Source organism: Notolabrus celidotus, chromosome 17, assembly GCF_009762535.1.
Source record: "Notolabrus celidotus isolate fNotCel1 chromosome 17, fNotCel1.pri, whole genome shotgun sequence".
Classification (NCBI taxonomy): Eukaryota; Metazoa; Chordata; class Actinopteri; order Labriformes; family Labridae; genus Notolabrus; species Notolabrus celidotus.
The window spans coordinates 1,011,025-1,036,760 of NC_048288.1; the positions used below are offsets into that span (position 1 = coordinate 1,011,025).

Consider the following 25,736-nt stretch of genomic DNA (forward strand, 5'->3'; position numbering starts at 1 on the left):
TCCTACAGTGTTGACAGTCAGTGAAGGCATCAGGAGAGGTGTAGAGTGTGTGAGCGGGAGAGAGGAGAGACAAGAGGAGAAGTTCTTCATTCATTCAAACATTGATTGTTGTTTTGTTGGTTGGCGTGATCACGGCTGACAGTGACCGGTTATTAAAACTCAACATGTTCACGAATCGGCTATATATTTTCTGTAGGACTTACTGAACGTCATTAATTATTCTGCTTGTTGGTGAGAGCTTTTTAGACTCTGATCCGGACTACAGTCCTGAGAAAAGCACCTCATCAGGTCAGAGGGGACAGGCCCGAGGTCGAGCAAGAGGGGCAGTAAATAGAGTCAGGGGAAGTAGAGGCAGGAGACAGGGACTCGGAGGAGTGCACGCCAGGGAAATGTACGCGCAGGAGGCGGGCAGAACGGCTGGACGGGATTTGATTGGTTTAAAATTTGGGGAGCCAAAAAACGGTGATTGGTTGGTGTTTTCCCAGGTTTACTCCGGCTGTAGATAGCAGTTTTTTTTCACTCTTTTTTAAGAACACATTATGTATTGATTACCATCAGGACATAAAGATCATTTTAACCAGTATGACAAAAAGTGGATCTAAATCTGATTACCAACCCCAGCTTTAAAAACAAATGTTTACAGGTTTAAAGGTAAATTAAACAGAATGAAGTGGTGTGACAATAGACCAATAAATCATTGTTTCAGAGGTTTTTCAAGGATAAATAAATAAATAAATAAAAATGGATAAGTAAATAAAAGCATTAAAATGACAATAGAAGAGGTTTTCAGAATGAGGGGACAACATCACATCGGGAAAATTAGAAAAAGTGAAAAGGATAAATTAGGAACATTAAAATAAAACATGAAAGAAAAAGTAATAATAAATCAAAATAAATTAAAACAATAAATAATTAAATAAAATAATCAAATAAAATTTAAAACAATGAATTAGTTGGATAAAAACTAAAAATAATAATCAAATAGAAGTGAAAACAGTTAGAAGGATGAAGTCACATAAAAGCTGTAAGTCTGTAAAAATGAGTCTTAAGAAGAGATTTAAAAGATGTCACTGACTCTGCGAGCCTTATCTCCTCAGGGAGGTCGTTCCAAAGTCAAGGGGCTCTTATCAAGAAACCTCGATCCCCTTTGGATTTGAGCCTCGACTTTGGAACGACCAAAAATGCCCCACCTGAGGATCTAAGTCTCGTAATTTGTTAGCATTTCTGCAATGTAGTTTGGGGCGAGACCCAGGCGGGCTTTAAAAGTAGTCAGTAAAATGTTAAAATCTAAAACGCAGAGGAGAGAAGAGAGGACAGGAGGGATGTGATGTTGTCAGTTAGAGCTTATTCATGAGTCAGAGGCACCACAAAACACACATATATACTGTATATATATATATTATATACATATACAAATAGTGCAAAGACAACTTAATGTTCAGCAGAACTTACAGCTTCATATTTGTATTAATATACAATCCTTGACTGGCATATCATTACTGCATGCAGGTCTTTAACATGTGTATAGTTGCTTCCTTGAGTGCATCACGTTGCTCTCTGTGTGAAACTCACCTAAGCGAAACTGGAGGTAGTCTGACTCGCAGGACTGGTGGTTCTCTATGTGCAGATCTTCTATCAGGACCACGATAGAAGAGTTGATGTGATGGTGGTTCCTGATCAGCCACTCACAGTTCAGGTTGTTGCTGTAGTTGGACATGGGGTACCCAGGGGAGGTGAAGTTCCCACCGGCTGAGTTGCTCAGCTCGCCTCCGCATTCTGAAAAGATTAAGGGGTTCAGAAACATTCAACAGGTCCACAGATACATTACCCAGGTATAAAGACCGAGAGGACAGACTTTACATTATGAAGAGAGCTGGAGTAAATGTAAGTATATGATATACTACATCCATAATAACGTCTACAAAGTTTAACCACACCTGTCTGATGAAGATTCATCACTGTTTCCTCTATGGTACACAGTCTCCTGAGGGGATCATGGCCTCTAAAAGTAGTATGGGAGGTAGAACCTTCAGTTATCAGGCCCCTCTCCCTTGGAATCATCTACCAGTCAGGGTCCGGGAGGCAGACATCCTCTCTACTTTTAAGAGTAGGCTTCAAACTTTCCTTTTTGATAAAGCTTATAGTTAGAGCTGGATCAGGCTTGGACCAGCTCTTAGTTATGCTGCTATAGGCTTAGACTGCCGGAGGAATTGGCGCACTGACACACTGGGATCCTATCTCACCCCCTTCCCCCCAACCCCCTCATCGCTTACTTTAACTCTCCCTGTCCCACTAAAGTTACTAACCATAGACCTTTCTGGAGTCCCTGAGCTCCCTTGTCTCGTAGGTTCCTCTAAGCTGCCGTAGACGTCCTCCTGCTGTGGACGTTCCAGACTCCAGCTGATACGGACGTGCTGGACTCCAGCGGCAACAGCTTCTACTACTCGTCTCATCACTATCACCGCTCCCTCTCTCTCTTATCCTCCTCTATCCTTCTTTCCAGACCCAACTCAGTCTCAGCAGATGTCTGTCTAACATGAGTCTGGTTCTGCTCGAGGTTTCTGCCTGTTAAAGGAAGTTTGTCCTCTCCGCTGTAACTAGCTAAATACTGCGATGTGCAATGCTCATGGTGGATTAAGGTGGGGTCAGACTGAGTCTTATCCTGTCTTGGTGTTGGGTCTCTGTTCATAATTTGACATAGAGTGGTCTAGACCTGCTCTGTTTGTAAAAGAGTCTTGAGATAACGTTTGTTGTGATTTGGCGCTATACAAATAAAGATTGATTGATTGATGGAGATGCAGTTTTACATTGTCTTTGCTCTAACTATGGGTGTAAGTTTGACTTTAGTTGAGGAGAGCCTCAAACCTGCAGGTTCATCTGAGGAGTAAGTAGCCATGAAGCCACCGTTGGACACAGAGGCGTCAGTGCGGAACACGACAGTCATGGTGTTGCCGGAGGAGCGCACTTGGGTGCCTGCTGATACTGTGCCACAGAATCTTTGTAGGCGAGGGGCGTCAGCAGCTAATCCATTCAGAACCTAAGAAAGAGAGTTAGCATGAAGACAGGGGTACAGGTCTGAAGAGAGGCAGCAACAGGTCTGAAGTCATGCTGCAGTTTAGATTCAATTGTGGATCTAAACTGCACGGTGTGGACGAACACAAACACACATTTTGTGTTTACAATGCAACAATGAGTAAGTAGGACATTATTTAATACACAAGGGTATGACCGGCTCCAACCCTAAGTTATGTATCGTTGCAAAAATCAAACATACACATAAATAAAAAGCTGTAAAACATTAGAGTCTGTACTACTTCAAGGCTGGATTAACAAAATGTTTCATGATCACTCTGCCATTAAAGTCTCCTCAGTCTTTCCAGCTGATTCAAGTGATAGAGCCAGAGTTCAGAGAAGAATTACAAAGATCCTTTATAGCCCAGATTATATAGGGCCGTTTGTAAAGTTGTGCACACTGAAAATAACAGCTACAATTCTCCACATTTAGCTCCAAAATGTCATAAAAATGTAGAGTGAATTTTTAAAAATCACTTCCTTATCACATTTAGAGGAATATTTGTGATCTTCTTCACATTTAATTTTGTTGTGAAAAATATATTAAGTTAAAATCACTGGTAAATCCAAATGCTAAATGTAAATGTTAAATGTTAAATGTTGCTCTTAGATACTAAATATGTAGCTAATATGCAAATTCAAACTGCCGCCTAGCATTAGTTTATTTAACATTTGGATGTAACAGTGATTTTAAGTTAATATATTTTTCACAACTAAATTAAATATGAAGAAGATCACAAATATTCCTCTAAATGTGATTAAAAAAAGTGACTTTTAAAAATTCACTCTTCATTTTTAGGACGTTTTGGAGCTAAATGTTGAGAATTGTAGCTGTTAATTTCAGTGTGCACAACTTTACAAACAGCAAGATTAGGTGCTCTTCAGCTGCTTTCTGTAAAACACAGAACTTGAAATCTCTTATTTCTAGACCCCATCATATATGGTGTGGTCAGAGTTCTCTACTACCCAACGAGAACACTGTGCTTCCAAAACTCAGGGAAACTTGTTCTTGAAGTCTCCTGAGGAAGAACTAGAGAGACTTCCTGTCTCTTCCTGTGGAGCAGGTTTTAAGACTGGGTTACATCTCTTTGTTATTCTGTTTTCCCCTTCCTCTCTTTCTTTCTCCAAACAAGTTAAGGTACAAGGCTGCCCACCTGGACCCTGGTTCAACTCTAGATTTCTGCCTTAATTTACTTTAACTCTCCCTGTCCCATTAAAGTTACTAACCATAGACCTTTCTGGAGTCCCTGAGCTCCCTTGTCTCGTAGGTTCCTCTGGATCTCTACTGATACGGACGTGCCAGACTCCAGCTGCTACAACTATCATCTCTCTCTCTCTCTTCATCTCCCTCTATCCCTCTCAACATAGTCTCAGCAGATGTGTGTCTAACATGAGTCTGGTCCTGCTGGAGGTTTCTGCCTGTTAAAGGAAGTTTGTCCTTGCCACTGTAACTTGCTAAATGCTGCAAAGTGCTCTGCTCATGGTGGATTAAGATGAGATCAGACTGAGTCCTGTCTGTAAGATAGGACTGGATCTGATCCTGTCTTGATGTTGGGTCTTTGTTAATAATAGAACACAGAGTACGGTCTAGACCCGCTCTGTTTGGAAAGAGTCTGAGGAGAACATTTCTTGGGATTCGGTGCTATATAAATGAAGTTTGATTGATTGATTGATTGATTGATTGATTGATTGATTGATTGATTGATTGATTGATTGATTGGTTGATTAGTCACAGTGGAAGCCTTATCTTATGCTGTAAGATATCATGTGATTGGTCAACTTGAACAAAACAGTATCCCACTGACAATAAGTGTGTTGGACCTCACTGGTAGTTTGAGATTTTGTTCATTTCTAGGTTTTGAAATACCCAACAGTCATACCCGGTTTCCTAAACTAAAGAAAATTGATTTATAAACACATTGACAGAATGGGACTCACCTCAACGTAGTCAAAAACACACGAGGAACCAGATTCTTCTAACCGCAGGTCGTTTATGGTGAGTGTCACTCTGCGACCGGGCAACACGATCAGGTCCCAGCGACACAGTCGGCTGTGCGGGTACAGGTTGGGGTAGTTTGGAGATGAAATCGTTCCTGAAGGTGCATTCAGCTCTCCTCCACAGACTGAGACGGAGGGAAAAGACCAAAACAAAAAGAGAGATTCACTGTGAGGAATAAGGAAGAAACATCTGCTCTGTGAGCCGAGAGCAACATAGAGTGAGGGTATCACAACAATGACGAGGATGGAGTCAGAGGGAGTAACATACAGGACATGTGGAGACTATAAGAATGCATAAGTTTAATATTATAATAAATAAATGAAGAATGCATTTTAATACAATAATTTATGTTTTATTGCATGTGTTTAAATTTTAGGCTACATGGATGTTTTAAGAAAGAGGAGGGAGAATGTTGTTGTGCCAGCTCACCCTGCCATCAGTGACAACAATGAGGAGGAAGATGATGATGATGTGACAGACCCTAACTTTGTCCAACCCACCTGCAACCTGGATACTCCAGGCCCAAGTGATGTGGGCCCCTCCCCCCTGTGTTCTATGTTATGTTCTTATATTCTAATGTTGTTAAATAAATGTTCCTTTTACCCTATATGATTTTTTTCTTGTATTTCTCATATATACTATTCTTTGATATTTTTTTTTACCATCACAGAGCAAGGAACCATATTTCAGTTCCTCCAGGATTTCGTTTTTTTTTATTGTGATTGTTGCGTCCCAAAAAGCCTGATTTTGGAACAGCTTTTTGAAAAATTTGCAGTGAAAGTTGCAATTCTTTTTAAAGCTTTTTCCCCCAATAAAAATCTCAGGGCAAGTAAATATGCTAAATTATTGGCAGTTGTTTTCAGTGTTGTTGGTAGCGTTACCAAAAAATGCTTGAGATTTCAACTATTTTGATTCTCCTGATTCACAGAAAAATGCCATGAAAGGACTGCATTGCACATTTACAACAGTCCCTGAATGCACCTGCAGTGATAGGCGCACTGGACAGACAGTCGGTTCACGGCACTCTGAAATGCATCAGCATCTTTCAACAAGGAGTTGATCCAAACTTACTAAATGTGTCTGATGTTTCACCAAACTGGAATAAATCAGGCTGTATCGTGGAGCTTTTTACGGTTATAGCAGCAAAAACGTCAAACCTCAAATATTAAACAGACGTCCCCCGGTTGTGTCTTTGTCACTAACTCACACCGGGGGTAAAAATCCTCAATGAAGATGAGACAGATGCATGGAGGTGAGGAGAGCTGGTTCATAAAACACACCTGCTGCAGGTAGAGACCAAGCTAACACTGAGCCCCTCAGATAATAACTCAGCCTGTCACAGGAATCTTGTCTCGTTTACAAAATCAAAACGATGATCTCTAGCTTATTAATATTAAAGGGTATTTAAGTATCTATAAATAACAACGTTGTCATGGTCACTTGTCCTGCCTGCTGTCCTCTCTCTTCACCCGTTCTCCGTGCGTGTTTTGCCGTTGAAAAGTGCCGATCAAGTGAGGACTTACGTTCATGTTCTACCACGATATTGCACGCCTTGCAAAACAGTTTACTCGCTTTCATGTCAAACATCTGGAAACTGACCTGCACGAACTTTGGCAGAAATATTAATTGGTAAACGTGCTTTTTTCCAGCTGGACAAGTCTTCATCTTGTAAACTGCTAACAAGGAAGTGAAATTGATGAGGTAACCGATGACGTACAGGGGCTGAGGTTAAGGTGATTGGTCAAATTTGCAGTGATTGTATAAAATGACAAGGCCGCACAGAAATCGCACTGATTGTTTGAATTTGCGAAATCGCAACTTCCTGGAGGGACTGATATTTGGTAACTTCGTTGACCTCCATTTTCTACATGAAAATGAAACATTAGAAAGATTGTTAAATAGTCTTGTTACAGTTGTGCTCATAAGTTTACATACCCTGGCAGAATTTGTGATTTTTTGGCCATTTTTTAGAGAACATGAATGATAACACAAAAACTTTTCTTTCTGAATTCTCTGATAACATGCTGCATTCATCCTGCCATCAATTTTGCCCAAGTTTCCTGTTCCCTTGTAGCTCACACATCCCCAAAACATCAGCGATCCACCTCCGTGTTTCACAGTAGGAATAGTGTACCTTTCATCATAGGCCTTGTTGACTCCTCTCCAGATGTAACGTTTATGGTTGTGGCCAAAAAGTTCCATTTTGGTCTCATCACTCCAAATGACTTTGTTCCAGAAGTTTTGAGGCTTGTCTCTGTGCTGTTTGGAGTATTGTAAGCGGGATGCTTTGTGGCATTTGCGTAGTAATGGCTTTCTTCTGGCGACTCGACCATGCAGCCCATTTTTCTTCAAGTGCCTCCTTATTGTGTATCTTGAAACATCCACACCACTTTTTTTCAGAGAGTCCTGTATTTCAGCTGAAGTTATTTGTGGGTTTTTCTTTGCATCCCGAACAATTTTCCTGACAGTTGTGGCTGTAATTTTTGTTGGTCTACCTGAACGTGGTTTGGTTTCAACAGAATCCCTCAGTTTCCACTTCTTTATCATAGTTTGAACACTGCTGACCGGCATGCTCAGGTCCTTGGATATCTTTTTATATCCCTTTCCTGTTTTATACAGTTCAGTTTACCTTTTCCCACAGATCCTTTGACAATTATTTTGCTTTCCCCATGACTCAGAATCCAGAAGCATCAGTGCAGCACTGGATGAAACAGGCATGGGTCTGTCAGGAGCCCAGAAACTCACTGACCTTTTATACACACACACTGATTACATGCTAACAGATCACAGGTGAGGATGGTTACCTTTAATAGCCATTCAAACCCGTTTGTGTCAACTTGTGTGCATGTTATCAGGCCAAAATCACCAGGGTATGTAAACTTCTGATCAGGGTCATTTGGGTAGTTTCTTTTTTTTTTTTTTTCTTTTTCTTTATTTTCTTTTTTTCCTCTTGTCTGCATATATATTTCTGGTTTGTGTCATGTTTGTCACAAACTGTCAAATATTAATGCAATTTATTCTTGCAGCAAAAGAAAAGAAAGAAAACCTTTTTCTTCTGTGCTTGTGACTGTGTGCATGCAACCATCACCATCCCTCTTAGAACTCTGGCCTATCTTTTATTGACAGCTAATATCATGTTCTGTAAAAGAGGGCGTGCACACCTAGGTGGACCAAAAATAAAATAAATAAGAGAAAGTGAAAGAAAGATTACATAAGGATATACAAAGGGACAGGGAAAGAGAAGGAGAGAGAGACCTAACACACTTAGATGGAGAGGGACCATCTCACCATGATGCCAAAAAAAATCTGTGTGGTGATACTAATGATTAAGCAACCCTTAGTGTCCACAATCATTACTGAAGCTTGGGTCACAGAGGGTTGCCGCCGTGCTGTGTTCTATTTGTGTAACGAGACCACCACTGGTGCAGATGAAACCACTTGGGTCAGATCAGCCGAGCGGTACGGCCCGGCACCCGGGCCGCGAGAGCCGTCAGACCGAAGGACCCAACCCGCCGCGGGAGACCCAGGCCAGGGGACAAGCCAAGGACCCAGACCGGAAGCAAGCAGGTACCGCCGGAGCACCCAGGGCGACCCCCAGGTCACCCAGTAGGAGGAAAGGGGGGCGAGGGGGGAGAGATCCCGCAGCCCCCCCAAGGGACACCCCCACAACACCGCCCCCACAGCCCCCCCAAGACGGAGCCAAAGGAGCCACCAGGGCCGAGGGGGCCCGGCACCAGGAGCAGACAGACAGGCAGACGGGCAGGACCAGGACCAGAGCCCACCAACCGGCGCGCCGGAGCGGGGGGAGGGCGGAGGCGGCAGGGCCAATCCCCCCTGCCCCCCCCAGACGGCCTGACCACTCCTCCCAGCCACGCCCCCCACCCACGCCCTGCGACTGATGGACCAGGCCGCGGGGGCATGGAGGGACACCCCAATGGCTGCTGTAGTAACACCCCCCCAGCTGCGCACCACCCCACCCCCCCAAGAGGACCGCGAGGGAACCCCGGGAAACCCGGCCCCGAGGGCAGCCGCGGACCAGGCCCCCACAGGGGAGGGGGCAGCAGGGGGACGGAGGGTGACAGGGACACCAGCCACCCACCCAGCCCCGATGGACCCCCAACGAGTAGGGCCGAGCCAAACACTAAGGCCCCGCCAAACCTGAACTGTGTGGTTTTGGGTAGTTTCTGTTATCATTATGATTTTAAAAGAGTAAACACAGGTGTTTGATAATATATGGCTTCACCAAACCACTAACCATGAGTGAAAAAAAAGGTTTTGTGTTATCATTCATATTCTCTGAAAAATGCCCAAAAAATCACAAATTCTGCCAGGGTATGGAAACTTATGAGCACAACTGTATGTCCTACAATAACACTCTAGGGTTGAAATTTTGAGTTTCAAAGTATTTCAGTGAGTGCCCTTTAAAGGGTGAAACCTGTTAAACCGCTGAGTCATGTCAAAAAACAATTATCATTTCAGTAAGCTTTGATATCCATTCAATACCTGAAGCTGTCACTCCATTACTACCGTCTCTGGTACCAATGCTCATAAAGCAGAGTACTGCATGTGTAAATATCATCATAATGATCACACCTTCAACACTCGCTTCAAACGACAGACTGAAGCCGGCCGCGTTTCCTCCTGAGTCGCTGACAAACCTGACGTAGGCAAAACTGTCAGATGTGTCCAAGGAAGCTGGAAGGTTACTGCCACAGTGTCGGCCCAGCAGACGCCCTAGACACACACACACACACACACACACACACACACACACACACACACACACACACACACACACACAGTATGAAATACACTTCACGCAGTGTGTGAGTTACATTGAAGCAGTAGGAGAGTAGGAACTCTGCTGTCGTCACCTGAAGCGTTGTAGTCTCTGATCTCCACATAGTCAGCAGTGCATCCTTGACTCGTCTGCAGGTTGAAGCTCTCATAGCTCAGGGTGAGGTAGTGCCCGACGGGACCCTCCAGGTACCACTCACAGTTGGAGCTGTCTGGATAGTTGGAGTCAGGGAAACCGGGGCTGCGAAGCGTACCCATCTGACCTATGAATGTACCTCCACATGTTGCTGGAGGTAGACAAGTAGAAAGACTCATCAGTGTTTCAGCCTCACATTACTAAAGACCAAGTGGAAAACAATCCTCTAATCATGGGTAACCATTGTGATCGCCTACCGATGGAGTACTTGGCCTTGAAGCCTTTGTGCGTGACGCTGGTGTCGGTACGAAACCTGAGCAGCATGGAGGACCCTGTGGAGTGCTGGGTTGATGGTCGCGTGTTGCCACAGAGACGAGAGATCAAGTCGGCGTTGGAGGTGGAGCCGTCACGCAGCTCCAGGTAGTCGTACATACAGCTGAGAAATATATATGAATGAATACAAGTGGTGCAACCAATCAGTAACAGACGGACAGCGTTCCTTTAGGAGACATGTACGTATCTGTGTACTGGCTGTATGTGTTTGGGACAACATCTTTAGTCTTTTGAACACTGTATAAGACTAAAAATAAAGTCCCTAAAAGTAATATGGGAGGTGGAACCTTCAGTTATTAGGCCCCTCTCCTTTGGAATCTTCTACCAGTCAGGGTCCGGGAGGCAGACACCCTCTCTACTTTTAAGAGTAGGCTTCAAACTTTCCTTTTTGAAAAAGCTTATAGTTAGAGCTGGATCAGGCTTGGACCAGCTCTTAGTTTTGCTGCTATAGGCTTAGACTGCCGGGGGAACTGACAAACTGACGCACTGGGATCCTATCTCACCCCCTTCCCCCTAACCCCCCCCATCACTTACTTTAACTCTCCCTGTCCCATTAAAGTTACTAACCATAGACCTTTCTGGAGTCCCTGAGCTCCCTTATCTCGTAGGTTCCTCTGAGCTGCCGTAGACGTCCTCCTGCTGTGGACGTTCCAGACTCCAGCTGATACGGACATGCTGGACTCCAGCGGCAACAGCTACTACTACTCGTCTCATCACTATCACCGCTCCCTCTCTCTCTTATTCTCCTCTATCCCTCTTTCCAGACCCAACTCAGTCGAGGCAGATGTCTGTCTAACATGAGTCTGGTTCTGCTCAAGGTTTCTGCCTGTTAAAGGAAGTTTGTCCTCTCCACTGTAACTAGCTAAATACTGTGAGGTGCGATGCTCATGGTGGATTAAGGTGGGGTCAGACTGAGTCTTATCCTGTCTTGGTGTTGGGTCTCTGTTCATAATTTGACATGGTAAATGGTAAATGGACTTGTACTTATATAGCGCTTTTCTAGTCTGTTTGACCACTCAAAGCGCTTTTACACTACTTGTCACATTCACCCATTCATACCCATTCACTCACTGATGGTAGAGACTGCTATGTAGTAAGGGACCATCAGTGTTAATCTCATTCGTACACATTCACACACCTCTGAACAACAGAGGGAGCAATTTGGGGTTCAGTGTCTTGCTCAAGGACACTTCGGCATGTGACTGATGGAGCTGGGATCGAACCGCCAACCTTCTGATTGATAGACGACCAACTCTACCCACTGAGCCACAGCCGACATAGAGTGGTCTAGACCTGTTCTGTTTGTAAAAGAGTCTTGAGATAACGTTTGTTGTGATTTGGTGCTATACAAATAAAGATTGATTGATTGATAAGAGAGTTTGTGTAATATGGTGAAGCTAACTTTACGGCTACAGGGTACAGCAGGCTATGGGATAAGATGACTAACGTTATGGGGCTGACTGTCATACACAGTTTTAATAAATGCAGACATGGGGGAGAGTTTGAAACCCTAAATAAGCAACCCACAGAAGAAGACACAGCTAACCTGCTAGTCGTCTCGATGTAGAATTCATCCTCAAAGTCGATTTGGACTGCTTCTCCGTTGGGCACAGTGATCACCCAGACACAGTCGATGTTCTGAGGGTAGTTCTGTGGATAGTTAGGCGATGTGATATAACCAGGAGGATCATAATCATTCAGCTCAATGTAGCCCCCACAAGCTGTGGAAACAAAGAGAGAAACACACCTTAATGTTTGATCACTTCATATTAACCTGCAACGTTCAGGAAATCATGACATATATATATATAACAGCCTGTGTGTGTGTGTGTGTGTGTGTGTGTGTGTGTGTGTGTGTGTGTGTGTGTGTGTGTGTGTGTGTGTGTTTTACCTTGACTGTGGGCTTCAAAGGTCAGTTTGAAACCACTGGCCTCGTTACTCGCGTCGGTCACAAAGCGCGCAAACAGGTGATTGTCGGTCGTCTGGAGGAGGGAGGGTGGACTTGAACCACAGAGTCGACCCCCCAGTATCGGAGAAGAGGCATCTGGACCATTTCTGAGCTGTGGAGAGAGTAAGGAAAGTCTCTGGTCTAGTTCTTTTGTTTCAAACACAAAGAGACCAAACCTCTGAGGATTAGAGCTCATCCGCTTTTTCAAAACAGAACACGATATCTAGAGATACAGCCCAAAGCTGAAACTAAAAACAAGGCAGGAGTCGACTCCTGACAGACTTAGTGCAGCTTCAGTCCCTGTATGTCCAGGTTCTTTTAAATCTGTAAGTTGATTCAGCGGTCTTGTAACCAGAGTTCTCTCTATCTTCTACCGTATTTGGAAACCTAACTTGTTGCCTTAAAGACAGAACCTCTGAACCTCGTACTCACACTGACTGTGAAAAGTTTTACACTCATCTACAGGAGAGGAACAAGATAAGGTTTCCTTCCAACTAGAGATGTTCTGATGCCATTGTTTCCTTGCTGATATAAATCCCCATAAATAGACTTTGGTATCCTTCTGATATGCTCTGAAAAAAACTATCTGCACACATTGGGTCTAATTCAGAACAAACTAGTTCTTAAAACCCCCTTCTATTCTGACGTTCACCAAAGTTTCCTTATCTGGGATTTGTTCTTCACACAATCTAAGAACAGTCCAGCAGTCTGACACACATCTGAGAGCTGACATGTCAGAGTGAAACTGCTGGATGTTGCGTTTTCCTTCATTTAATACTTTTATGAATACATGATTTAAAAGTGAAATGAATTATTGAAATGTTATTTCAGACATGCAAATGTTAATTATAAATATGTGAATAATTTTTAAAATATCACATCAGGATTAACTGTCCAGATACATAGACTTAGAAACATGAAACATGACATATTAAACTAATATATGCTAAGATTGCATTAGACAATAATATAAGCTACAGTTTAAATAAAGATATATGATGAAATGAAATTCCAACCCATGAATGACCTACATTTATACACAGGTTATTAATGACTGATCTGTCACATATCAATCATTTTACAGCTTTCAGAATAAAATCTGTCAAATGGTATTAATAACTTTGGAGGAAGTGGAGATGAGTGTCTTCTGTCTCAGGAAATGTTTCCTTCTGATAAGAGATCAAACTTGTTATTTCCCTTCATCTGCTGTGCGTCATTTTCTGGTTACAGTGTTGATATCAGTTTATATCAGTTTATGTTAGTTTACATTATTTTATATTGTTTTATATTAGTTTATATTAGTTTACATTATTTTATATTATTTTATATTAGTTTATATTAGTTTATATTAGTTTAAATTAGTTTATATCAGTTTATATTATTTGATATTAGTTTAAATTAGTTTATATTAGTTTATATTATTTTATATTAGTTTAAATTAGTTTATATTATTTTATATTAGTTTATATTATTTTATATTAGTTTATATTAGTTTATATTAGTTTACATTATTTTATATTATTTTATATTATTTTATATTTTTTTATATTAGTTTATATTAGTTTTCATTAGTTTATATTCATTTATATTAGTTTATATTAGTTTATATTAGTTTATATTAGTTTATATTATTTTATATTAGTTTACATTATTTTATATTATTTTATATTATTTTATATTAGTTTATATTAGTTTATATTAGTTTATATTATTTTATATTATTTTATATTATTTTATATTAGTTTATATTAGTTTACATTATTTTATATTAGTTTATATTAGTTTATATTAGTTTATATTAGTTTATATTAATTTATATTAGTTTATATTATTTTATATTATTTTATATTATTTTATATTAGTTTATATTAGTTTTCTATTAATTTTTATTAGTTTATATTAGTTAATATTAGTTTACATTATTTTATATTATTTTATATTAGTTTATATTATTTTATATTATTTTATATTATTTTATATTATTTTATATTAGTTTACATTAGTTTAAATTAATTTATATTATTTTATATTATTTTATATTAGTTTATATTAGTTTACATTATTCTATATTATTTTATATTAGTTTATATTATTTTATATTAGTTTATATTAGTTTATATTATTTTATATTAGTTTACATTATTTTATATTAGTTTATATTAGTTTATATTAGTTTATATTAGTTTATATTAGTTTACATTATTTTATATTATTTTATATTAGTTTATATTAGTTTACATTATTTTATATTAGTTTATATCAGTTTACATTATATTATATTATTTTATATTAGTTTATATTAGTTTACATTATTTTATATTAGTTTATATTAGTTTATATTAGTTTACATTATTTTATATTAGTTTACATTAGTTTATATTAGTTTATATTAGTTTCTATTAGTTTACATTATTTTATATTATTTTATATTAGTTCATATTCACTACTGAGGCTATAAATATAGCAAAAAAAACTAATCAGCAGGTTTGTGTTTCACTTCCAGCAGCTCTGCTTCCTTTTCAGATGAACTAAATCATCTTTTTACTTCTAGTTTAATCTGTTTATAGTTTAATTTGCACACTCCCGATGTCTTTCTGTTCCCCTCACGAGCCTGTGTGATATTTGTGTGACACTGCAGTGTCATGTAGGGCTGGGCGATAATTTGATAATGATAGTTATCATGATATAATTTTTCTCGATATAAATATGACAAATGTTCGATAAAAATTAATTATAAATAAACCTGTAATTACACCCCCTAACCACTGGAAAGGGGGGAGCTAATGAGCCTTAAATGCTAGTTGCCACCCAACATTAGACAGAAGGAGAAGACGGCATTAAACAGCCAATCATGTCTTAGGGTGAGAGGTAGATTTGGGCTTTAATGACGTTCGGAGCAGAATGTAAACGCAGCTGAAAGGAGCGACAGCAACACTGAAGAAAACTCAAAACCTAGCAGCTCAAAGCAGAGTCGTTAGTCTGAGACTGTGTCAACTCTGCATTAACTATTAACAGAAAAATAAGAATCTACAAACTAAAACTTCACAAAAATCTCATCTTCCATTAAAGACCTGCTTCCTGTTAGCACCTTCAGAAATGATGGATTCAAGAAGTTCATCAGAAACTAAATCCAGATACAAACTAACAAACTGTCTTCAACTTTCACTCAGGACCAAAAACCTGACTTTACATTTAAATGAAATACTGATTTGATATTTATCATGATAATTATCGATATCGACTGATATGAAATATTTTATCATGAGAACATCATTTTCAAAATCACCCAGCACTAGTGTCATGCCCTTATATGGGCATTTAAGGGGAGTACACCTATGCTAATTAGGAGCGTCGCGCATGAGCTTCAAACTTACGACCACGTCACTCATCAGTTTAAGAAAACATTTGTGAACTATTCTGCAGTTTAAGAAGCGTTCATGAATGTGACGTAGACTTCTCTGAGGAACCTTCTGAAGAGGGAATTTAAGAAGAATCTTAAGGAGCTGCTGGTGAGTGAGGCCCACTGATTGCTCACACTTCTCCAGCGTTGGCTAACATTACTCTCTCAGCTAACATCACAGTGTGTCTGTTTATTTTTGATACACAGCAACAGTAAACACATATACTTGTTTTGGTGTTGGAACAGCTCTCAGTTTACTCTCAAGCACACCAAAATAGTCTGAACGCTGTTATACTCTATAACTCATAATGTGCAGACTAGCCTCATATATCATTTTTATATGCAATTCAAAGACATTATCACTTCTACAAACTAACTCACAGACATGGGCTGATGCAGACTAAATAGTACAGGTGGTGAGTTTAGACTATGAGCCATACTTCTTGCCTTCTTTGGGCCAAATCTAACTTATTCTTGTCACTTATGTTCTCACATTTCTGTAGCTGCATATTTTAAAGGGCATGAAATAATTAACTGTAAATAAGCTTTTAGAAATGTTAAATGTTAATATATGTGAGAAACAGAGTAGGAGCAGTCCTCAGTGATTTATTCATCCTGATGACAAACAGAACATTGTAATTGTTTATATTGTTTACCTCCACATAGTCTCCTGAGCTGCATCCGGTCCCATAGCCTGAAATCTGGAAGGGGCTCTGGAAGGTAACAGACACTCTGAAGCCAGGTGTCACCATCACATGCCAGCGACAATCAAGGCTGGGCAGGTAGTTCTGGGGGTAGTGGGGACTACTCAGGGTCCCCCTGTCTACATGCAGAAGGCCACCACAACCTGAAAAGTCAAGAACTCTGGTTACTCTTCTGAATGTGACTGTTGTTGTTGTAGAGAGATGGTAGACTGCGGCAGGAAGATGTAGCAGCTCTGCTCCAAGCTCCCCATGGATGTCCGAGCTCCTCAGCCTGTCCATAGGGCTAAGCAGAGACGCCCAGCAGAGTGCCCAGCAGGGACGCCCAGCAGGGACGCCCAGCAGAGACGCCCAGCAGAGACGCCCAGCAGAGACACCCAGCAGAGTGCCCAGCAGAGACGCCCAGCAGAGACGCCCAGCAGAGATGCCCAGCAGAGACGCCCAGCAGAGACACCCAGCAGAGACGCCCAGCAGAGACGCCCAGCAGAGACGCCCAGCAGAGACACCCAGCAGAGACGCCCAGCAGAGACGCCCAGCAGAGACGCCCAGCAGAGACACCCAGCAGAGTGCCCAGCAGGGACGCCCAGCAGAGACGCCCAGCAGAGATGCCCAGCAGAGACGCCCAGCAGAGACACCCAGCAGAGTGCCCAGCAGGGACGCCCAGCAGAGACGCCCAGCAGAGACGCCCAGCAGAGACACCCAGCAGAGTGCCCAGCAGGGACGCCCAGCAGGGACGCCCAGCAGAGACGCCCAGCAGAGATGCCCAGCAGAGACACCCAGCAGAGTGCCCAGCAGAGACGCCCAGCAGAGACGCCCAGCAGAGACGCCCAGCAGAGACGCCCAGCAGAGACCAAAGGAAACATCTTTCAGCTTGTTTCTGTCATCCCATTTATTCAGTTAGAGGTGAGGGTTGGAGTCTAGAATGAGCCGTACATCCAAAGCTTTGCCTTCAGCTATCTCTTCAATACTCACTTACTGTCAATAAACATTCTACCCTCACTCATGAACTAAACCCTGAGATAATTTAAGAGTAGGCTTCAAACTTTCCTTTTTGATAAAGCTCATAGTTAGAGCTGGATCAGGCTTGGACCAGCTCTTAGTTATGCTGCTATAGGCTTAGACTGCCAGGGGAACTGGCGCACTGACACACTGGGATCCTATCTCACCCCCTTCTCCCCATCACTTACTTTAACTCTGCCTGTCCCATTAAAGTTACTAACCATAGACCTTTCTGGAGTCCCTGAGCTCCCTTGTCTCGTAGGTTCCTCTGAGCTGCCGTAGACGTCCTCCTGCTGCGGACGATCCAGACTCCAGCTGATACGGACGTGCTGGACTCCAGCGGCAACAGCTACTACTACTCATCTCATCACTATCACCGCTCCCTCACTCTCTTATTCTCCTCTATCCCTCTTTCCAGACCCAACTCAGTGGAGGCAGATGTGTGTCTAACATGAGTCTGGTTCTGCTCGAGGTTTCTGCCTGTTAAAGGAAGTTTGTCCTCTCCGCTGTAACTAGCTAAATACTGTGAGGTGCAATGCTCATGGTGGATTAAGATGGGGTCAGACTGAGTCTTATCCTGTCTTGGTGTTGGGTCTCTGTTCATAATTTGACATAGAGTGGTCTAGACCTGCTCTGTTTGTAAAAGAGTCTTGAGATAACGTTTGTTGTGATTTGGTGCTATACAAATAAAGATTGATTGATACTTGTACTCTGTCTCTTGAGGTACAGACTCACTCCCCCCATGGAGGTAGAAATCCAGCGTCTCCTGGTAGAGAACCATCACCTCTGACTCAGACCACCTTCTCCAACCATTAAGCACATGTTGCCTGAACAAGCAACTTCCCGTGGCTCTCATCCAAACCGGGCACCTGGTCTCAGAGGACCCTCTCAGCAATCTCTGCCAGGTATGTAGGTGAGCTGTCTGACAGTTTGTCAAAACTTCCTCTAGGCCAACCAAAAGTCTTTATTCAAATATTTAAAACTCCTCCAGCAAATGCTGAAGCCCCAGCCCTCTTGGCCACCCAGCACCTGATGAAACCACCAGGGGAGCAGCTGAAATACTACATCTAAAACCCCCATACATACCACAGGACTAAACTGGAGCAAAAACATAAGTTTGAGGACATAAACAGGAGTTATTGTAGTCAGATCTAAGGTGCAGTAATGATAGGAAAGTTAAATAATGAGTCCTAATCTGTGCCTCGCAGGGCTTTTTCCCCTACCAGTTACAGCAGCATGTCTCTGACCCTACTTCAACATTTGAGTGTTGTCCATACTTCTTCCCTTCTGTGTGTAAACAGCATTTTGCTCCATGTCATGTTGCACTTTTAGAGATGAGGTTAGAATGAGGTGAATCTCCTGTAGGACTGAGGAGTGGGATGTGGATGATCTCTATGAACGACTCAAAAGAGAGTGATGACTGTGTCGTGTCTCTAAACAAACGGACGTACTTTGTGGTCGTATGTATCGAAGGGAAAAACAAAGAGCTTCTGGAGGGTGAAACATTGATCTGCTTTTCTCATGTTACCTTTGGAGTAGGAGGCATTGAAGCCTCGGCCACTGACGCTGCTGTCTGAGGAGAAGTGGATGTACATGGAGTCTCCTGTTGAGTGGAGAGGACCTGGAGGCTCCCGACCACACACACTGGCAAGCACAGGGGACAGACTCGAGGCACCTGAGGAGAAAAGGATCCAATCATTAAAAGTCAAGTCAAATGTATTTATAAAGCATGTTTCAAAACACAGCAGAAGCTGACCAAAGTGCTGTTCAATACACAAAATAGATTCAATCAATCAGAGACTGACCGGACACGGATCAGGTGGAAGCTCTACCTCACCACTAACCCCTCGTCCACTCTCCCGCCCACCTCCCTCACTGATTGCATCTCTGAAATAAAAACCTGGTTCACCCTAAATTTCCTTAAATTAAACAGTAATAAAACCGAGGTTCTCCTCATCGGCACCAAATCCACTCTATCCAAATCCAACAGCTTCTCCCTCACCACTGACAACTCCTCTGTCTCACCCTCCTCCCAGGGTCTGGGTGTCATCCTTGACAGCACATTATCCTTTCAATCACACATCAATAACATCACCAGGACTGCCTACTTCCACCTTCGAAACATCAATCGTCTCCGCCCCTCCTTCATCCACACACTGCTACCATCCCTGTCCACAGCCTTGTCACTTCCCGTCTGGACTACTGCAACTCTCTCCTCTTCGGCCTCCCTCCCAAATCCCTCCATAAACTCCAACTGGTCCAGAATTCAGCTGCCCGTATCATTGCCCGAACCCCCTCCATCCACCACATCACTCCTGTCCTCCAACAGCTCCACTGGCTCCCTGTTCAGTTCAGTATTCAGTTCAAAGTCCTCCTGTTAACATTGAAGACCATCCACAACCTCACCCCCCCATATCTGTCCGACCTCCTCCATGTTCCCACTCCCTCCCGCTCCCTCAGATCCTCTTCCTCCATACACCTGTCTGTCCCCTCCACCCGTCTCACCACTATGGGGAGCTGAGCATTCAGCCGCTCTGCTCCCCGTCTCTGGAACTCAAGACCACCTCAACTCAGAAACACAGATTCTTTCCCCCATTTCAAATCTCAACTCAAAACATATCTGTTCAAAACCGCTTACTCCGTCTGACTCCAATTGCTCTGTCATTTTGTTATTGTTTCTATTTTTTCTTACCCCTTGTTAGTTTATATTGTTTTCATTTCTGACTCTGATTTTGTTTCCTTTAATGTGAATTCGTGTATGTATATATTTATATCTGTGCGGTGTCCTTGAGTGCAGAGAAAGGCGCCTTTAAATAAAATGTATTATTATTATTATTATTAATTTGGCCGTGAGTTCTACACAAACCAAACTCTACATTTAGTGCTCTCTCAGATACACACAACAACAGACACATGTTCACACCTGTTTTAGGGGTCACTTTTTTACGGTCCTCAAACATAACTACCATGACTCCATTTTTGATGGAGACAACCTTTACAGGTGGATCTTTATGTGTAAAGACCTGATGAAATACTAGCAGATTTACTTCCACCGCACGGAGCAAACCCTCTGTGTAATCACCGTCACCTTGTTGACTTTTATGGCTTACCATCTCTGATGACCAGGCTGTCAAAGTAGCAGGTGGGGTAGTCCTCCATGTCTATAGACAGGAGGTTGAACTCTACAGTAGAGTCTGGAGATCGTATTAACCAGGTGCACTCTTGGTTTGCAGGGTAGCTGTCAGGCCAGCCAGGAGAAAAAAGGAAGCCTGGAGCCTCCCCTGGCATGACGGTTCCACCACACGCACCTGACACGAAACAGAGAAGATAGAGATCATCTGAACGTTCACACAGTTATAATCCATACAAACACACATACACTGAGGTTTACAGCTCTATCTTTCACCCTGGAGTTCTCTCTTTACAGCTGGAAACAGCAGCGTTATTCTGCACACTGGACGGATTACTCTAAAAGACTCAAAGGAACACTCGGTTTGGTCTGACCTGGTGGGATAGTGGGTGGTGGCCCTGAGTCCTGGACAGAGGTCCACTCCACGAGGAAGCCTTTTCCTCCCACCACTGAGTCTGACTGGAACTGCAGGGTGATGGTGCTGGCAGTGCTTCTCAGAGGATGGGGCAGCCTCAAACCACAGAACGTCCCGAGGGGATAGTAATGAACACTGGGACCGTCGAATATCTGGAGAGAAACAGGGGATGGAGGGCGGAGGAGAAGAGGTGGTGTTATATCAGCAGACACCTCCCTGAGCTATCATCTGTCTCTACCCAGTGTTACTTTCTCCTCTGATTCACATGGTGCACACTCACTCACATTAAAAACACTGTTCTTTCTCTTAACAGGGCTATGATAGCATACGCCTTATTTACTACCTGTCATCCACACGTTGAAGGGAACTTGTAGGCGTTGGAAATGTGGGACAAACTTTCTTGGCACAAATTGACCATACATGTTGCTTTTCTACCTGAACGGACAAAGCCTTCTCATCGTCATACTCTCTTTATCTCCAGATGTAGAACAGGAGAGAACTAAGACAGGTGTTCAGGGGGTGCCCTTAAAGCTAGGGTTGGTAGTCACAGAAAACTAGCATGAATTTGAGTGTAGCATTTCCTCAGGACTCCCCCCCCTCCCCTCGGAGCTCCTCCAATCCTGATTCACGACCATATGATGGTGACTGATTCAAAACCAGTCCTCAGCACATGGTTTGTGCAGAACACAAACGATGAAAACACCAGAGGAGAGACAAGAGGAGAAGTTCTTCATTCATTCAAACATTGATTGTTGCTTTGTTGGTTGTCGTGGTAACGGCCAACAGTGACCGGTTAATAAAGAATCGGCTCGTCATCACTAATACATCTACATTTCTGTAGGACTTCCTAAATGTCTAATTCTTTTGCTTGTCAGAGCCCCCGTGGTGAGAGCTTTTAAGACTCTGATCCGGACTACAGTCCTGAGCAAAGCCCCTCATCGGGTCAGAGGGGACAGGCCCGAGGTCGAGCGAGAGGGCCAGTCAGTAGAGTCGGGAAGCAGAGGCAGGGGACGGGGACAGGGAGTACATGCCGGGGAAATGTACGCTCAGCAGGAGGCGGGCAGAATGGCGGGACGGGATCTGATTGGTTTCATCATTTGGATCCTGAAGGCAGGGATTGGTTGGTGTTTTCCCAGATTTACTCCGGCTGTAGATAGCAGCTTTTTTTACCTCTTTTTTAAGAACACATTATGTATTGATTACCATCAGGACATAAAGATCATTTTAACCAGTATAACAAAAAGTGGATCTGAATCTGACTACCAACCCCAGCTTTAAAGGAGAGAGTTTTAATAACTGTGTTTGTTGGATTCAGATGAGTTTTCACTAAAGGGGACAGGGCTTTTTCAGTCAGGGCTCCTACACTCTGGATCAGCCTGCTAGAGGAGATCAGAGCGGCAGAGACAGTCCTGTGTTTTGTGTCATTACTCAAATCACATTTTTACATAAAAATTGTGATTTATTTCATTTTAGCTCTGATTTTAAGGGTCTGTTTTATAAGTTTGGATGTTTTTTCTTCATTTTGCTTTGCATTTCTTCTTGTTTGTATTCCCTACTGTGAAACACTTTGTTACCTGTATTGAAAAGTGCTATACAAATAAAGTATTATTATTATTATTATTATTATTATGATTATTATTATTAATATTGAGTGAAAATGTCATCATAATAACTGCCTTACAACAGCAGTTAGTGAATCATTTACTATAATTGGGATAAATGGGACATTCTTGGACCTGCACCCTGCTTCCAGGTGAACACATACCTACTAGCTACTAGTGATGGGCAATCATTTTTTAATATTCAAATATGCGTTCACCTCATAAAAATCAAAGAGTTACTTTGAATATTTTCTCAATTTAGAAGTATAACTTTTCATGGTTTTCACCGGTGCCTGGTTGTAATACAGTATTCCTGCCAGACGGTGGCTACAGAGCATCTTAAAGTTGTTTGCTAACTGCATCAGCAAACAGAAGAAGAAGAATGCTAACTGCATTAAATAGTAATTTTCTCCATTTCTGAATCTGAAACTACTACACATGTATTTCAGAGACTGAGCATGGCTGTAACATGTAAACACACACGCCATGCTGCGTCACAGAAACACTGATGTAAAGATCAAGACAGACGCTGTCACTGCCCGCTACTAGCAGCACCTCGTCCTGCTGCTGGTTTACGAGACTGACACACAAACAACCTATTTGTGTGTGTGTGTGTGTGTGTCCGGGGGAGGGGGCTTTGAAAAGTACTACTCCCCTAGCAGGGGCTTTTCAGGGAGGAGATTATCTACCCCTGAACTAAATCTAGATCCTAGGTCTACCGGTCGAAACGCATGTAGTTCCGGGGTAAAGTTCCTCCCCTTGAGTGTATCAGAGTGAGAATGAATGATGAAAGCTTGGTCTGGGTCTCAGCTGGGGTTCTCAGCCCATGCAGGGCTCTAGCTGAATCTCCATGAGGTGACGCATGTTAAAGGTGGCAGGGATGCTTTTCTCATCTTCTGGCCTCTCCTGATCCGTCTCATTATAAAAGGACAATAATCACGTCATGTCATGGGGGAATAAAAGTTGACTGTCTCTTCTGTCCAAATAAAACATCTCATCTTTAAACCGGAGCACTGCTGTGGAGGTGTGGGGTAAACTCACTTATGTATGATCCTCTCTGTACTGTACAACTAAAGAGCAGGAACACTCTGTGCAGTAGACTGTAGACCTAAACCAGGTTTTAGTCGGCCCAAGGTGTAGTCAATTTCTGCTTATTTAAGAAAGTAAGATGTGATCCATCATACCTAACTTCACGACCAACACACCCGTGGAAGCTATTGTAACATGTGGACTAGTTGCAATGTCTATTAACAGATTTTTCATGACTTCGATTAAATACAATCTTAAATAGCATCATATGTTGCCTGTATCATCTCTCCATGGTTGGTTTTCTCACACTCTTACTTTCAGATTGTCATAGTAGCAGTCATAGAGGTCCTCTATGTCCATGTCCAAGAAGCGTATCTGGATGTAGCTGTCTCCCTCCACAGTGATGGTCCAGCGGTAGTGAGCGTTGTTGGGGTATGTTCTGGGGTACATCGGGGATGCTATCTGACCAGACTCCCCCGTCAGATCATTTCCATACACTGAGGGGAAACGGAAAAGTCAAATTAGATTCTTCCTCTCTCTCTCTCTGAGTTTTTGTCCCAGCTGTGAAATTAAAACAAATGATGAACACATTCATAAAAGAGGAGCTCTTCTCTTTTTAACATTTCAGGTTAAGTATAAAAAAGCAGGGCTTTGTAGGTTTGAGAGGGAGCTCAAACACTTTGTTCTATCACTGCAGTTATGTTAGTGATGTCAAAAGAAGCACATTCGCTCAGAGATGTTCATCAGGCTATTTTAATACAGCCTTTTGACTGGAGAGGACAAACAATGTCAGTCAACAAAAGAACTAGCTACCTAAACTGAGCAGAACAACAATACAGAAAAGTAACAAAACACTGAGACACTCACAGAAACACAACTCCCTCATATTTAAACTCAAGTTACTCAGTGACTTCTATCAGTGGCCAAGGACCCGGGTGTTGTGTTCAGTTATATGTAGTTGCTACTTTATACCACTAGGTGGCTCTCCTAAAGCTGGACTGGTTCAGAACACTGGAAAACGGTGGATTGCTCTCTCTCGGTGGGGAGCAAGTCTTTGCCCCAAGTGGGGGAGTTTAAGTGTCTCGGGGTCTTGTTCGTAAGTGGGGGTAAAATGGAGCGTGAGATCAACAGGTGGATTGGTGCGGCGTCTGCAGTGATGCAGGCGTTGTACCGGGCCGTCGTGATGAAGAGGGAGCTGAGCCAGAAGGTAAAGCTTTCAATTTACCAGTCGATCTACGTTCCAACTCTCACCTATGATCATGTGGGCTGTGAGCTGTGGGTCATGACCATAGGCTGTATAAAATATATACGTAGTATCCGTGACGTCACCCATCTGTTTCTGAAGAGCTGTTTTGAGACCAATCGTCAGCGGCAGCCATATTGCTTCTGTGGAGCCAGTGTGACGTAAAGAGGCGGAGTTTGAGCCTCCTAGCCAACAGCTGCAGTGTTCCCACAGTCAGCTGTGCCTCTCATTGGAAGACTAGTAATCTCAATATCTTTGAAATTGCTGTGTTAGAAAAAAATTCACCCCCCTCACAGTGAGAGGACATCAAGAAATTAGCTATTCAGACTACACTCATCTTTTGAACCAGGCTGTAAACATGTTTATTAATGCTGCAAAGATCAGCTTTTTCCCATTCATGTGTATGTGACTTCAGGTACTTCCGGAGCCAGCCTCAAGTGGATCCTTGATGAACTGCAGCTTTTAACACTTCCGCATTGACTCATATTTTTAGACCGGAGGTTGCCGCTTGGTCAAGACAGAAAGAATAAGATCTCTGATACAAGCGGCTGAAATAAGTTTCCTCTGAAGGGTCTGGGCTCGGCCTTAAAGAGAGGGTCAGGAGCTCGGACATCCGGAGGGAGCTCGAAGTACAGCCGCTGCTCCTTCGTGTCGAAAGGAGTCAGCTTAGGCGGTTCGGACTAGGGATGGGTACGAATACTCGAGTACTCTCCATAGACCATATTATTCGAGTAGCATTTTGTTACTTGTGCACCTGGCAACATAACTTGCACTCATGCAGCGTTACATGTGTGATCATGCTTTTTGTTTTCGCCTAACTTAATATACTAGGTAAGAAAATAATTGACAGGATATAAACGTATGACTTCTCCGGCCACAGCTTCAGCTTTAGAACACACCGAGTCATATTTCAGCAAAAACAACTGTTTTACA

The 25,736-nt window shown here is 42.5% G+C and overlaps 1 protein-coding gene across 1 annotated transcript in view; it reads right to left on the reverse strand.

Annotated features, from left to right (window-relative positions):
- Positions 1–25,736, reverse strand: part of cubn (cubilin (intrinsic factor-cobalamin receptor)) — a 108,718-nt gene that overhangs the window by 24,776 nt on the left and 58,206 nt on the right. The window contains exons 36-48 of the mRNA XM_034706933.1: positions 23,876–24,057; positions 20,890–21,082; positions 20,496–20,693; positions 18,914–19,060; positions 16,342–16,532; positions 12,229–12,397; positions 11,884–12,058; positions 10,262–10,440; positions 9,946–10,155; positions 9,665–9,805; positions 5,011–5,195; positions 2,866–3,037; positions 1,573–1,776 (exon numbers count right to left, since the gene is read on the reverse strand). Coding sequence (XP_034562824.1) covers positions 1,573–1,776; positions 2,866–3,037; positions 5,011–5,195; positions 9,665–9,805; positions 9,946–10,155; positions 10,262–10,440; positions 11,884–12,058; positions 12,229–12,397; positions 16,342–16,532; positions 18,914–19,060; positions 20,496–20,693; positions 20,890–21,082; positions 23,876–24,057 — 2,346 coding nt within the window. The remainder of the gene's footprint in view (positions 1–1,572; positions 1,777–2,865; positions 3,038–5,010; positions 5,196–9,664; positions 9,806–9,945; positions 10,156–10,261; positions 10,441–11,883; positions 12,059–12,228; positions 12,398–16,341; positions 16,533–18,913; positions 19,061–20,495; positions 20,694–20,889; positions 21,083–23,875; positions 24,058–25,736) is intronic.